The sequence below is a fragment of the Macrotis lagotis genome, chromosome 1 (assembly GCF_037893015.1).
Source record: "Macrotis lagotis isolate mMagLag1 chromosome 1, bilby.v1.9.chrom.fasta, whole genome shotgun sequence".
NCBI classification, from domain to species: Eukaryota; Metazoa; Chordata; class Mammalia; order Peramelemorphia; family Peramelidae; genus Macrotis; species Macrotis lagotis.
In genome coordinates this window covers 859,981,085-859,997,577 of record NC_133658.1, presented here as the reverse complement: position 1 = coordinate 859,997,577, position 16,493 = coordinate 859,981,085, and the positions used below count along the sequence as shown (strand labels likewise).

Here is a 16,493-nt window from a genome sequence, read left to right as displayed (position 1 = left end):
TGGGGGTGTTTAACCTGGAAAAAAAGATGAGTTTCGGGGGGCGGGATAGCTGCCTTCAAGTATCCTAGCTGTTCAATGGAAAAAGATGGGAGAAGAGATCTATCTTGTTGAGCATCTGATCCAGCTGTCAGATCCTGGATGGTTGAAGGGATTCAACCTACTCTGCCCAGCTTTTGTGGTCTGCGACTGAAACAGTAAGTGTAGTAGTAGAAATGGGGATTTCAGCTTGGGATCATAAATTTTCTAATAATTTGTGCTGTCCAAATATAGGATGGGTCATTCAAGGAGTAGTAGGTTTCCTTTTTTTGGAAGTGGTCAGATAAAGGCTGGATAGTGATAGTTCAAGCAGGAGTGAGACCAAATATCCTCTAGGTTCACTTCTAACTCTAAGAGTCTAGGAGTCAGTCCTTCAGCAGAAGATCCCAAACAGATTCCTCTACCCATGAGCTCAACCTGGTGGGTCTGGAAACAGATACATAACTTACATCCACTCTCCCATTCATATCACACCTTCCCACAAATATAAAGCAATATTGTAACTTTGAATGCTTCCTGGTTTGGCTACAAGGCTCAATTAGAGCAACCAAAATTAAGTGCCTACTATATGGCTTTATTGAGGATTCAAAGAAAGGCAAAAAAAAATTTCACAACTGAATGAAGAAACAATATGCAAAAAACTTATGTAATATATATATATATATACATATAATCTAAACATATATATTGTATTACAAGATTACGTATACATATATCATACTATTGCTGCTCAGTTTTGTTGCTATTTCCTTCTCCAGTACAGAAAATAATGCCAAATAAATTGGATGTTTTATTTATATATGTGTGTGTGTATACACATACATATATTTGTGACATATATATGTGGTCATTATGTATAGAGTAGGTTATATCATTTATGCATGTCTGTGTAGTGTGTACATGTAGTTAATATGTTTATATTATATCATTATACCAAACCCCCTTCTCGTTTCCAAAGGGCAACAGAGCAGGACCCCGGACCAAGACCCCCAAACCAGAGCCTTGCTTCCTAAAAAGGACACCCAGTCCCCATTCATTCTACACTGGGATCACTTAACCAGAAACTTGGACTGAATAGAGAGAAGAGGAGGCTGGAAGAAAAAAAATCACCCACTGGCCCCCTGGTGCCCTCAATTGAATTGGCAATCAGCTTGTTGCAATGATTTTTTTGAGTTTTTATTTTTTTCTAGACTTAATAAACACCAAATAAAATGATCATTTCCATACACATGGTAGTATAGAACGGAAAGAGAGGATTGCATGTGAAGCTGAGAATCTCTATTATGTAGAGCTTTGCAATTAGATTTTCCACATCCCTCCCACCCTTGCTGATTGCTTTTAAATTACCCTCATTAAGGCCCAGCCTGGCAGTCGAGGCCAAATGCTCAGGAGGGGGAGATAAGCAAGCTTGGGGTGCCCAACCAGTCTAGCAAATGTAGAAGCGAGACATTTGAGGCCAAGGTCTCCACCATTATCCTGGGCCCAGAAGATTGAGGCTAAGGAGGAGGGACCCTCCAACCTGCTGCCCTATCTTGACTCTGATGGTTCTGGGTAAAAACCCAAACCAAAGCAACCTCGGGGAGAAAACTTAGGCCCCTCTCTCTGGAAGCAGAAATTTCCTAGTGCACCCCCCCCCAAAGGCACTAATCTTAGCTTCAGGGAACCAGAATTTAAACCTTTTGTCTAAAAACCACTGGCTATGTGGAATCATGGGCAAATCACTTCACATCTCTGAGACTCAATTTCCTTCTGGGTAATACTTTATCTACAACATGGGGTTACTGTGTGGGAAGGGCTTGCTGAGACCTTAGCATTGTAGCTGTTTTGACTTGGCATTTGTGGTACAGTGGGCAGACTAGACCCAGCATCCCTTGGGCCTGTGGTTTTCCAAAAGTCTATGATTAGGTCCCTGATGGGCAAGGTCAGGCCCCACCTCCCGTCCTACAGAAGGCCACGTTTCAGGCCACACTCTCTACTTAGCCCATGGGGTTGGGGGGAGAACAGGAATGTGGGGAACATTGGGAGATATTTATAGGTTTGGGGGAAGGGACCTGCCCTCTGGGCTATCTCCCAATAAGGAGGAACACAAACTGATCTGTTGGGAAGAGTTGAGCCAAGGGAGGGGCTTGCCCACACCCCAAATAATCCCAACCGCTATCTTTAGGCTCTGAGTGCAATTAAGAGAGGCAGGAATGGAAAAGTGGGGGCCAAGATGGGGGAAAAGCCAAACATCCAAAGACATGAAGGCAAGTCCCTTCCCTCCTCCCCTCTTGCATTGATCTCTAGACTAGAGAAGAATGGCCTGGGAAGACAGTAAAGCTCTCTTCTGCCTTTTAAGGAGGTTACTAGAGGTCATCTAGTCCAGCCTCCTGACTCCAGGCCAAAAGGAGAAGCAACATGGTCTATCAGACAGGGCACTGACCTTGGAGTCAATTTAGATGCAAGATTCAAAACCACCTCAGGTTCTAGGGTCCTGTGTGTCCCTGAATAAATACTATCTCTGCACCTCAGTTTCCCCTCTATAAAATGATAGGGTTAATCTCCATGGTCTCCAAGATTCCTTCTAGCTCTAAAGTTTTGTGCCTAGGATATATGGCCCTTGAGGAGAGGACACAACCTCAGGCACACCCTTAACAGTGTGTTCCAAAGGGACAGGATGAGAGGGAATGGGGGGAAGGAAGGGGGGAATAGGTGACAGAAGAGAGGGAAGATGGAGGGAGAGGGTACTCAAGATACAACACACTTTCGGACATGGCCAAAATGAAAGGAGAGAGAGAATAGAATAAATGAGAGTGGGGAGGAATAGAGGGGAGGTACAGCTAGTAATAGCAACTGTGGGAAAAATATTGAAGCAGCTTCTCTGGTGGACTTATGATAATGAAAGCAACTCACCCCAGAGACGGAGCCATTGGAATCTGAACACAGACTGAAGTACTTTTTTCTTTCCTCTCTATTCTTGAGGTTTCTCATCTTCTTGTGGGGAGGATGGGGTTTATGTTTACTCTTATAACATTCAATTTACATCAATGTATGGCATGAAAACAATGTAGAGACTGTCAGACAGCCTTCTGGGTGGGAGGGAAGAGGGGGAAATTGTAGAATTCAGAGCCTTGCAAAAAATGATGGGTACATATTACTATTGTATATAATTGGAAAACAAATTAAATGTTAAAAAAAAAAAAAACAGAAGTGGGCAAGGGTTTATTCAGATGGAACTGAAGTCTACCTGTTATGGTTTTACAGCCAGGACAATCCCATGGCCTCAGGAGAAGATTACTAAAAGCTTGTAAAGCCTTCAGGTCCCCCAGGACCCTTTAGGGAGCCTCTCCCTCTACTCACAGCTCCCCTTCCCCACCATCACTGCTTATAACGACTCTTAGAAATATCCAGGTTTTGGCAGCTAGTTGGCACAGTGGATAGACTTTGGGGTTGTTGTTTTTTTTTTTTATTTTTTAGGTTTTTGCAAGGCAATAGGATTAAGTGACTTTCCCAAGGCCACACAGCTAGGTAATTATTAAGTGCCTGAGGCCGGATTTGAACTCAGGAACTCCTGACTCCAGGGCTGGTGCTCTATCCACTGAACCACCTAGCCACCCCAACTATTGGGTTTTGAAGTTAGGAAGATCTGAGTTCAGACACATACTAACTATGTGACCCTGGGCAAGTAACTTAAACTCTGTTTGCCTCAGTTTCCCCATCCAAAGGGATAAAAATAGAACTTTCCAGGGTTGTTCTGAGGAGCTAGTGAGATACTTACAAAATGCTTAACAAGCAGCATCACAGTAGGAGTTATATAAATGTTTCACCACTTTTATTACTACTACTACTACTACTACTACTACTACTACTACTACTACTACTACTATCATTACTACCATTACTAATACCACCACCACCATTACTAACACAAACACCACCACCACAACCACCACCAACCACTACTACTACTATTTTCCCTATAGTCCAAAGAATATTATAAGTAGGAAGAGGGCCTGAAAATGAGGAAAGTGCTAAAATTCTTACAATAATAAGAAGTGACATTCATCTTATGCTTTAAGGTTTGCAAAGGACATGACATAATTCTCTCATTTGAATTTATTTTATATATATTCTGCATTTATTTATGCATGTGAGTATTGTTCATGTCATATTGGAGAAGGTAGTGGCAAACCACTCCAGTTTTCTCTTTAAAAAAAAAAACCAACTCAAATGGAGTCACTAAGAGTCAGATGTAACCAAAAGACCAATTGAAGAGCAACTGTGAGAATCTAAGTTTCTGGAGGGCAGGAACTGTCTCCTTTATATGTATCCCCATCACTCCAAACAGTACCTGACATACAGTAGGCATCTGATAAATATTTATTTGTATGAATTCCTAAAATCTCACACATAGTAAGAAATGGGTTATACCTATCCTCAGCACTATCTGACATAAAGTAGGCACCTAATAAATGATTACTATGTCTCCCCCAAACTTAAGAGTATAGTAGAGAATTGCTTTATCTATCCCCAGCACTCTCTGACATATAGGTGCCTAATAAATGCTTATTTATATGAATCCCTGAAAACCTAGCACATAGTAAAAAATTGTCTGACATACAGTAGATGTCTAATAAATGTTTACTGATTTATATGAATTCCTCAAACCTAGCACAATGTAAGAAATGCATTATATCTATCCCCAGTACTGTGTCTGAGATACAGAGGGTGTCTAATAAATGCTTGATGATTGATATGTATCCCCCAAACTTAGCACACAGTAGGAAATGGGCTATATCTATCCCCAGAATTGTCTGACATACAGTAGGTACCTAAAAAAAGCTTGCTGATTAATATGCAACCCCCAAACCTAGAAGAGTAACTGGCACATAGTAGGTGCCTTATAAATCCTGGTTGAGAGATTGAGCCTCAAAAGAACCCTATCAGTCAAGGATTGCCCTTATTATCTCCCCCAACCCAGATCCAGATACTGGGGTAATAAAGGGTCTCCTTTCTCACAGTGGGTATAAAAGGCGAGATGTCATCCTTGAAGTCCTGCTACCACTATTAGGGCCACTTTGACATCCCCAAAGAACCTCTGAGTTCACGGTGTTTTTACAATATCTCATTTTATCTTCCCAACATCTCTGGGAGGGAGGTGCTATGAGTATTAATATCCTCTTCTGTGCATGTGATGAACCTAAAGCTAGGATGGTTTAGTGCTTTCCATTCCTGGAGCTTCCTGCCCAGGCCCAAAGACCCTCTCAGCATCAGAGGTAAGATCTGAACCCAAACCTTCCTGACTCCCAAATTCATCATCTGGCTGAGTCATGCTGCTTGTCTTCATGAGTAATTTTATAAATGAGGGAGGGTCTGAATAATGTGGAGGGTGAATGATAGAAAAGGAGAAGACAGAAATGGAAATGGGTAAGGGAGGACATGGAGGGGACATTATCCATGTGAGAGAGCCTGAAAACCTAGGGGTACTGCTTTTCCTGTAGGAGGATCTGGGAATGTGGGGGGTGGAGCATTATCTCTGCCAAAGAGATGGAGAATGTATAGAGAACATTATTCAAATGGTAGAGCCCAGGAATGTGGGAAGGAATGTTATGGGGGTGAAGCTGTGATGGGGAAAGGTTTCCCCAGCCTAACCAGCAAGACCATGGTGGGGGAGGGGGAATACAGAAGAGCTGCTGGAACTGGAGATATTAGAGGTATGGGGGGGGGGGGGATTCTAGAGAATGACATGAAAGGATTAAAAAGTTTATCAAATGTCAAATTCTCAAGGGATCAGTTCTGAGAGAAGCCAGTCCCTCTTGAAAAGTCCCAGATTCTCTCCTATCTGTATAGCAAACCAGCATCCCAGAGGTATATATGGCCTATCTCTAAAGACAGTTTAGCCTAGGGTCCCAGTGCCCTGCCCCCTCACCATGTGGGGTGGCCCAGGGTAACCATTTCTAGACATGTAATTAGAGGGAAGAGAACCACTGGGTAGAAGCCCAGAGCCCAGGTGGCAGCGGAGCATCAGACCACAGACCCCCCACCCACCCAGCCATGTGGCGCCAAGCTCCAAGTAGGGCTCAGATGTGGCTTGGGCCCTGGCCTCTGACTCTCTACTCCCTGGGGATACAGAGAGGGCAAGTATAGCTTTATCCAAAATCCTAGCAAGACCTTTTAAAAGACCTGCCTTTAGTACAGCCACTACCCCCCCCACCCCAGCTCAGTAACCTCCAGGAGTGCCTCAAGGATGGAGTCCAAATTCCTCAATCTGACATGAGAAGCCCACTAGGCTCAACCTTGATTTCCTCACATTTAAAGTGGTAGGGTAGAACAAGATGGTCTTGAGGTCTCAGAGCCTAAAAATTCTACAAAACAAAGGGGTTAGATAAATGTCACTTCCAAATCTAACATTCCATATTCTAAGGTCTTTCCAAACTCTGACATTCTATGTTCTAAGGACTCTCTCAGCTCTGACACTTTATATAGCAAGGGTCCTCCATCTCTGACATTCTGTGTTCTAAGGGCCCTCCCAGTTCCACAATTCTAGGTTAGGGACCCCAGGCTAAACTGTCTTTAGAGATAGGCCATATATACCTCTGGGATGCTGGTTTGCTATACAGATAGGAAAGAATCTGGGACTTTTCAAGAAGGATTGGCTTCTCTCAGAACTGATCCCTTGAGAATTTGACATTTGATAATTCTAGGTTCGTCTCTGAAATTCTTTGTCACACCTTGCAGCTTCCTCTCCCAGTTCTCTTTTTCCTACTTAATCTCACTTCTCCAATCAAACCTGTTTCTCCTGATCACACACACACACGCACACACACACACCCCTTTGCTCAAGTTATTCCGCCAGCTACTTGCTGCCCCACTTCACCCACTATCCCAGCCTCACCAAGTCCTGCCCATCCTTCCTCCTGCTTTCCCCATTTGTCCCACACTTCTCTTTTCCTACCCTGATTTCCCCAGCACTCAATGAATTTGGTTAGTGGTAGACCCTAGGCAACAATCCAGGCTAGTATGGCAGACTATATCACTATCATCATTGCCACCATCACCACCATCACCCCAAGATGCATTCCTGAGGGTCCCTTGCAGTGGGAAATCTAAGCCAGGCTGGAAACCTCACTGAGCTACCATCTTGTTTGGATCCAGAGGGATCCAGCTGATTTTGAAAGGGCCTGGTTCTCCCTAGTTCTTTGAGTTTCATGATGTGGCAGGACCAGAAAGCCTGGATAGGTCCCTCCCCACCTCAGCTTTGTCCCTCAATTTGGAACCCTAAAGATTACTCTTTGTCCTTGTGGCTTATGTCACTGTCTGATGAAGTAACGCAGTACCCACGTCTTCCTTGACCCTCCTCCCTTTCCCTAGCCTAGGACTAACCACACAGCAGAGCTTAATAAATATTTAATGCTAGGACAGGAATTGGGGTGGGGATGGAGGGAACTGGAGCAGAGAGCCTGGATGATACTTTCAGAGCCAAAGTAAGCATAACTTTGGGATCAATGGAAACTTGTTTGGAGTCCCTCTGTAACCCCAGCTCCCAGCTTCTCATTCCTTTTCTGTTTAAGGCTTAATAAATAAATAAGCAAATATTGAGCACCTACTATATGCCAAACATGCAAAAACATAATGCCTCTGGCCTCAAGTAACTAATGAAAGAATTTCACATCATGTATACAAAGTAGTAAACATACACAAAATAAATACAAAATACAAAATCATGGGGGGGGGGGAATAATGGTAGAAATTACTGATCACTAGGAGGAATCAGGAAAGGCTTCCTGTAGGAGGTGGCACCTGAGATAAACCTTGAAGCCAGCCATGGATTCCAAGAAGCAGAGGCGAGGAGGGAACAAGAGCATGGAGTCAGGGAAAGGAATGCTATTATTGTTTACATGATAGACAAGCAGGCCAATTTGTGATGGAAAAGAAGAGTGCATTAGGGGGAGGAACAGGAAGTAAGAAAAAGAGACTGGAAAGTTGAAAGACTACAGAATTACGATAGATGCATTGGCCAGGACTTCAGAAGCCTGATGGCAAAATGTGCTCAATCTCTCAACAGAGAGGTGGTAGGCTACAGGTGCAAAATGTGTCATATATTTTCGGACATATTAATTTGTTTCTTTTGACTATACTGCTCTGTTATGAGGGACATATTCTATTTTTGCCAGGGAGCCAAAAGGGATGTGAAGTCAGTAAGGAATGAAAGTGTTATTTTTTAAATGCACCAATAAAATATTTTTTAAAAAACAGGTTGGGGGTGGCTAGATGGCACAGTAGATAGAGCACCGGCCCTGGAGTCAGGAGTACCTGAGTTCAAATATGGCCTTGGACACTTAATAATTACCTAGCTGGGTGGCCTTGGGTAAGCCACTTAACCCCATTTGTCTTGCAAAAACCTAAAAAAGAAACAGGTTGGGGCTAAAATTATAAAAGTCTTTAAAGCGAAAAAAAACTAGAATAACAGCAAGTATGGATGGTCCAACTCAAGCTCTTGGGACAGTATACAACCTCTAGAATCCTCATGCATGAGAACTCAGAGAGGCCCCTATTGGGCCTATCCTCCTTTAATCCCCTTGAGAAGCAACTCTCCTGTCCAAGGATACAAGGAATAGAATCCTCAGCAATCTGTGAAGTTCAAGTCCCCAAATATGGGCAGTCTAGGGGAGAGGGCCTGAAAGGTGGGTGGCCAGAGTGGGGTGAGGGCTTGGGAGCCCCAGACCATGTTTGGAGATGGTAGAAAGATTGTAGTTCAAGGGGATTCGGGGACCTGGAGGGTTCTCTCAGGAAAGACAAGCCAGTTCCAAAGACCCCTTTCCCTCCCACAGGCTGACTCCCAACCACAACTCAGCATTCATTCACACACATACATATACATCAACTACCAGATTTTTCCAGTGCCATAGCCAAGAGTTTCCCATCCCACAGAGCTCTCAGTGACTCACTCTGTGGGTGTCGGGTGAGTCCGGAGAGATGATGAACTTAGAAGGGTCCTGACATCCCAGAGTTCTCACCTCATTGGGCTAGAGCAGGCTGACAGAGAGCCCAGGCAAGGCAAACAAGAAATAAATGGACTGCTTATATTTGTAGAGCACTGGATTTGTCTAGACAGAAAAAACTTGGGAATCTTAGACTATAGAAAGTCAGAGTTCAGAGAAAGTACTTGGAATAGAGAAAATCGGAGCTGTAAAGGACTTGAGATAAAATGAACAGACTTGAAGAGGTCTTAGAATAATACTGAATGTCAGAATTGGGGAGTAAAATATCTGATCTGGGAGGGGACCATAGAACAGAAGACAGGACTTGGAGGAACCTTACAACACAGGATGTCAGATCTGGAAAGGCCCTTAGAATGCAGAATGACAGAGGAGGAGAGCCCTTAGAATATAGAATGTTGGAGGAGGACTCTTAGAACATAGAATGCCAGAGGGGAAGAGCCCTTAGACACAGAATGTCAGAGAGGAAAGGTCCTTAGAACACAGAATGACAGAGGGGTAGGACTGTTAGAATACAGAATGGCAGGACAATTAGGGAATCTTAGAAAACATAGAATGTTCAAACACAAAATCTTAGAATCTAAGAGGTAGAAAAGAAATCAAAGATTCAACCTATACCAAAACCACAAATGCTCTCTAAAACTTCCACAAGATCATGGAACCTCTTCAAAAAATATACATCCAAGTGATGGAAAACTCATTGACTGCCATTCTTTTTTTGATAGATAATGTAAGCTGAGGGTCTGCAGGGGCCATTGAGTCCAATCCCTTTGAAATTTCCACCAGAATGCAGACATTCAAGTAGGGTGTTACCAAGGGTAGACAGTGGATGTGGCTGCAAAACCAAAGAATCACAGAGGTCATCTGGGGGTGGCTAGGTGGCGTAACGGATAAAGCACGGGTCTTGGAGTCAGGAGTACCTGGGTTCAAATCTGGTCTCAGACACTTAATAATTGCCTAGCTGTGTGGCCTTGGGCAAGCCACTTAACCCCATCTGCCTTGCAAAAAAAAAAAAAAAAGAGGTCATCTGGTCAAAACTCCTTCATTTTATAGATAAAGAAATAGGTTCCACGAGGCAGTATTCCCCCTAGCCCCAATTTTAATGCTTCTTAACCACATGACCCTGTGCAGTGGATAGAGCACCAGCCCTGGGGTCAGGTGGACCTGAGATCAATTCGAGCTCAGGCACTTAAAAATTACCTAGCTGTGTGATCTTTGGCAAGTCACTTAACTCCAATGCCTTGCCAAAAAAAAAAAAAAAGTATTAGAATTGGGATTTAAATCAGTTTTCCTGACTCCAATATCCAGCATTCTATCACAATACCTCAGCTCACTGGTTTGGAAGTCAGAAGACTTGAGTGACCTTGGATAAGTCTTTTCCCCAAATCTGAGTCTTGGTTTTCTAATGTATAAAAGAAGGATCAGATGCTGGATTATTAGATGGCTTCTAGGGCCCCTTCCAGCTATAAGTCCTGCTTGATGAGGGACTCCACCTTCATCTCTGGCTAGCATCAGCTTGCGAATCCTTGTCATTCCTCCTCTTTCATGAAGCTTTCCCTGATGGTCTTAGTCCTTGGTTCATAGACTTGGAACCAAAAGAAACCTCAGAGGCCATCCAAGCCCAATCTTTTAATTTTACAGATGAGGAAACTGAGGTCCATACTCAAATCCAGTGTGCTGTCTCTCAGTGTCTCTCCCTCTGTCTCTTTCTCTCTGTTTCTCTATCTCTTTGTGTCTCCCTGCCTCTCTCCATTGCTTCCTCTCTAGCACTTAGAATATGTTGCCTGGCATCTTTTCATGTGTTATTATCTTTCATAGTAACACTCTGGATGGTAAGGAGCTAGTGTGGTGGCTAGAATGTCCAGGTCTAGGACAGCAGGACTTGCTCTAACTTCCAGCTCAGTCAGCTGGGGACCCACTAGGCCTCATAAATCCCAGCTCTTGGGCTTCCTGCCTGGTAACCTTTGACCAGTCAGCTCACTTCTCTACGCCTCATTTTCCTCTGTAAAATGAGAGTGGGGTGAGCTGACCTCACTCTCACCCCACCCCTTTCCAGCTCTGACAATAATCTCTGTTAGGGAAGTCAATGTGATTTGGTATGGTGGAAAGGAACCAGACGAAGAAGGTTCAAATCCCCAGCTCTGCTGCTTCAAACCCCCTCTACATTAAGGACCTAGACCTGAGTTTTCTCATCTGTACTATGAAGGAATTGGACTAGATGACCTTGGAAGTCTGCTCCATCTTTGAATCTATCATCCAATGGATCTATAATTCAATTTCTACTCTATACTAAGAACCCTTCCAGCCCCATAAGAGTGATTCTGTGAATATTTCTTTATAATAGTCAGTGATTGACCAAACCTCTCCTCCTTCCCTTCCCCATCTCTGCTCCAGTGCTTTTCTGAATCATAACTATGTAACAAAGGAACTGTCTGCTTTGTAAGGTAATAAGCTCCCTGTCACCAGGGTGTACAAGCACAGGCAGAATGACCTTTAGACTGTAATCTCTAGAACAGACTGTGTCTCAGTTTTGCCTTTGCATCCCTATTATTTGGCAGAGTGCCTGGCAAACAGCTGGCTCTTAATAAATGTAAGCTAATTGGCTAACCAATATTCTGGGATGTGATAGAAAGGATTCCTACATTGGTGAGATTGGACTCTCAGAACCTCAGGTCCCTTTCCACTCCGAGACTAGGATGCTGAGATTCTAAGCTCCTATACCTCATCACTGGGCATAGTCCTCCTTCGAGGAAGGTAGGTGACTCCAATGAACCTGGGCAGCCAGCACACAGACCTCTTTCCCCGATGCCACTTCAGGAGCATAAAGGAGTTACCCTGTTTCTCAGTTTCCCCGAAAAGCCTGTCCCTAAATCAGGTCATTACAAACCATATCCTGGCTTTAAGTAATGCCCAAGGAGAGCTGGGCTTCTCTGAGGTGGGTTACTTTCAAGCAAATATCAATCCCACCTGTGGCTTACTTCCTCCTGTTCTGGCTTGCCTGAGAAGCAAAGGAAACCCTTTGGTCCCCCTGGATCCCAAGGGATCTCCCTCTCTGCTCTGCTGGCCCCATCTGAATTCCCTTCCATTATGAAATAAGGATGACAGTACACACTCAGAGTACTTTCACATGTAAAAAGTACCCTTTTAGAGGAAGGGAAAACAAATTGTTATTTGGTCACGTCTGATTCTTTACGACCCCATTATGGGTTTTCTTGCAAAGATAATGGGAGTGGTTTACCATTTCCTTCATTTTACAGGCGAGGCTCATTTTACAGGCGAGGAATCTAAGGCAGAGTTAAGTGACTTGCCCCGGGTCATACAGCTAGGAAGTATCTGGAATTCAAATTTTCCCTATTCTAGGTCCTGTGCTCTATCTACTGCCCTACCAAGTTGCCCCAGTGCAAGCATCTCCCTTTTACTGTTTGAAATAAGGCTCTCGCCTCTAAGAATCCCTAGTTTCTTTCAAGGGGCAACTCGGATACTCCATCCTAGGGAAGGATGATCAAGAGATCACAAATTTAGAGCCACAAAGAAGGGGTCACCTTGTCCAATTCCCCCCCAAGTTGCTGATGCAACTTGTCTAAGGTCACACAGTTAATAAGCAACAGGGCTGGGCCAAGAACTCAAGCTCTCTTAACTCTAAACATAACACTTCTCTTAACACATTTCTTCCTCAAATGATCAACTATTGTATGCCTCAGCAACTCACACAGAGCCTTCCTTGAACACAATATTAACTATCAGATTGAATTGGAAAGGTAAAATAAATTGCCCTGGATCAGTAAAGTGCTAAAATATGGTCTAGGTTCAGGATCCTGACTCCCAAGAACATCATCCTCATCAGCAAAGTGCTCTCCAAATATTATCTCGTTTGATCTTCACAACAACCTGGGAAGAAGGTTGTTATAATTCCTGTTTCACAGATGAGCAAACTAAGATGGAAAAGCTAGAAATGTCTTGCCTAGGATCACACACCAAGTCCAACTGAAACAGGTTTTTCAGAATCTATCTCAAATATTCTGTCCAATGCCATGCTGTCTCTGTTCTCCAAACTCATTACTAATAATGCTTGCCCCACCTACCTCATGACTATGTCATAGGAAATGTCATGAGACATGAACCCTTCAATGTCCAATGCCACTGATAACCAACCACTGTCAGCCCCACATCCCTAAATCATTTCACAACTTTGGAATTGGGGGGCAGAGGAGGAGATAGCAGGAGGAGGAGAAGAATAGATCTTAACCCTTGCTCCAGGGAGTCTCAGCTACAAGTTACCTCAATAAATTTAGACACTATCCAACAAAGAGATCCATGGTCTCCAACCCCTTCTGATATATTGACCTTGCACTATCCCCACCCCCCATAAAGCCTCTGCTATCCCAAAGGAGAGATGGCCCAAGATCATAGAGGTGGTTTCCTCACCAAACTCTTCTGTGCCTGCAAATGCAGGCTCAGTCAATATTTAAAAATAGAGTTTCTCAGCTCCCAAGTTCGAATCCTACAACACACACACACACACACACACACACACACACACACACACACACACACATAAAGACACACTCAAACCCACAAAGAGAACACAATCACATGAACCATCCTATAAATTCAGATCACCATCACACGCCCCTCAAGTCATACATTCAGATTATCAACAAACTACCCATACATACTCCTCAGTCACATGTAACCAGGGCACTATCACACACACACACACACACACACATACACACACACACTCAAACACACATAGGGAACACAATCACATGAACCATCCTATCAATTCAGATCACCATCACACGCCCCTCACAGTCATACATTCAGATTATCAACGTACTACCCATACATACTCCTCAGTCACATGTAACCAGGTCACTATCACACACATCCACACATGTACACATAGTGAACACAATCAGATGAACCATCCCATAAACTAAGATCACCATCACACACCCCTCACAGTCACACATTCAGATCACCAACAAACCACCCCTACATATCCCACACAGTCATATGTAACCAAGTCATTTATCTCACACATATACACACACTTATACACAAAGAGAACACAATCCCAAGAACTGTCCTATAAACTCAGATCACCATCACACACTCCTCAGTCACACATTCAGATCACCAATGAAGCACCCATACATACCCCTCACAGTCACATGTAACCAGGTCACTATCACACACACACACGCACACAAACACACTCACACACGCACACAAACACACACACACACACATACACCTCAAAGTCGGACATATCCAGGTCACCAATCTCATTCACACACACACACACACACACACACACACACACACACACACACACACATATTCTCTCATCCATATATACCCATGCCCCGTTCGTCCAGATCCCACTTATATATACTCCACATCACACTCCTGCACACACCCCAATTACACATCGATACCCTTCACCATCACGCACCCAGGTCACCTTCACATACACACACCAACACACGGATACCCCTAATCACCTGGCTCGCCCTTGCCCACCTAGCCCATCTCCTATATACATCTCCCATACATGGCCCATCACCATCACCACACTCATGTCTGACCCCAACGCTCTCCTCCCAGGTGACCCTCAATGAGCCTTCTCCGAAGGACACAAAGGAATCCCCCGAGACCAACGTTTTCTGTCCACCTGCAAGTGGACAGTGACCAGAGAGGCACAGAGCTCCCCGGACACACCCAGAATCAGAGAGACTCTCAGCAGCAGCAATACCCAGCTGGCCCTCTCCCCAAACACGGTGGTCACACCCACCCGTCTTCTCCCCGCTGGGAAGCCCAGGGCTGTGGCTAGGATGGTGACAAGGTCTAGCTCCCAGCAGGGACTCGGGGGAATAGGGAGGGGGGTCCAAGAAGGCACAGATGGGGGTCAGAGGGTCCCCTCAAGCCACAGGCAGAAGCCCCTGGAGTAGATGTCTCAAGGGGAACGGCGATGGGGGCCCGGGGATGGGACTGTGCCAGCCAGGCCCTAATCAGGAGATAGGAAGGGAGGGGGAGCAGGCCCTAAGGAAGAAGGGTTGGGGAACAGCAGGAGGCCAAGGTGGGAGGTCAAGAGCAGGGGAGGAAAAGGAAGCTGACTGGGGGGGGGGGCGGCAAGGAGAAGGATCCGGATGACCTAGGGTGAGGGAGAGGACGGGGGGGGGGGGGGACAGGAGGAGGAGGAAGGTGTACATGAGGAGGAGAGGAGGTGGCCACTTGGGGAGGGAGGAGAGAGGAGAGGCGGGGAGGGGCGGACATGTGGGCAAGGGGCTGGGGGGGAGAGGGGTCATCTGGAGGGAGGGGATGGGTGGCCGCCACCGGAGGCGGGAGACGGACCGAGGGGGGGGAGGGGGAGAAGGGGTGAGGGGGAGCCCCGGAGGGGAGGGGGAGGGCTGTGGGAGGGGGTCTCCCCTCTCTCACTCACCCCGGCCGCTCGTCCCGCCAACAGCAGCAGCAGCAGCGGCGGCAGCAGCATCCCGCGGGCCCCGGCCCCCGCGCCGGCCCCGGCCCCGGCCCCGCTCCCGGCCCCGGCCCCGGCCCCGGCCCCGGCTCGGTGCGGCGGCCCCGGCTTCATGGCTGCAGACTAGGGGCCCGGCGGGGCGGGGCGGGGCTGGGGGCTGGGGGCCGGGGGCGGGTCCGGCGCCTTTGTTCCCGAGGCGCCTCCGGGGGCGGCCGGGGCGGAGCGCCGAGGGGAGAGCGCGGCCCGGGCTGCGGGGGGCTGCGGGGGGCTGCCGCACCCGCGAGGGCGGCCGCGGCGGGCTGAGCTCGGGCTCCCGGCTCCGGGGGCTCCCGGCTCCGGGGGCTCCGCCGCGCTCCGCTCCGGATCCGCTGGGCTCCGCCGCGCTGTGGCACCCGCTCCGGCCCCGCTCCGGCCCCGCTCCGGCCCCGCTCCGGCCCCGCTCCGCCCGCTCAGCCCCAGCCCCAGCTCCAGCCTCAGCCGCCGCCCCGCAGGAAGCGTGCGCCGCCGCCGCCGGCCCGGGGCCGCCCCCACCGCCGGGGAGGAGCCGAGTGGGCGGGCGGGAGAGCCGGGGGGAGCGCGGGGACGCCGGGGAGGGGATGGAGGGGGGCGCGCGGCCCCCTGCCGAGAGCTGCGGGCAGCGCCGGCCCCGCCGGCCCCCCCGGCCCCGCACGGCGCGGCCCGCCCTGCGCCCCGGCGAGCCTAGACGGAGCCGGCGGCCGGCCCCTCCGCGGGGCGCGCTGGCCCCGGGCCGCCGGGCCGCTGTCACTCAGTCCACCGGCTCCAGTGCCCGCCAGGCCTCGGGGGTCCAGAGACGCGAGTCCCCAAGTCCCCTGGCCCGAAGGCGCTTGCATGGATACAGCTGGGACCCGAGAGACCGCCTGGGGCAGCCCCAGCACTTTAGAGAAGGGAAACCTGGGGTCCCATGGCTTAAGGTCGGCCCTCGAGTTTCTGGGAATCTGGGACTCGCCAACGGCTGTCTTGCCTCTAGGAACGTG

The 16,493-nt window shown here is 47.3% G+C and overlaps 1 protein-coding gene across 2 annotated transcripts in view; it reads right to left on the bottom strand.

The window, feature by feature from the left end:
* Nucleotides 1–15,703, bottom strand: part of SDC3 (syndecan 3) — a 69,980-nt gene extending 54,277 nt beyond the window's left edge. Inside the window, exon 1 of one of the 2 annotated variants that reach the window (XM_074217888.1) lies at nucleotides 15,463–15,703. In XM_074217888.1, coding sequence (XP_074073989.1) covers nucleotides 15,463–15,612 — 150 coding nt within the window. In that variant the 5' untranslated portion in view covers nucleotides 15,613–15,703. The remainder of the gene's footprint in view (nucleotides 1–15,462) is intronic. The other variant, XM_074217889.1, reaches the window with a different exon arrangement.
* Nucleotides 15,704–16,493: the final 790 nt, after the last annotated feature.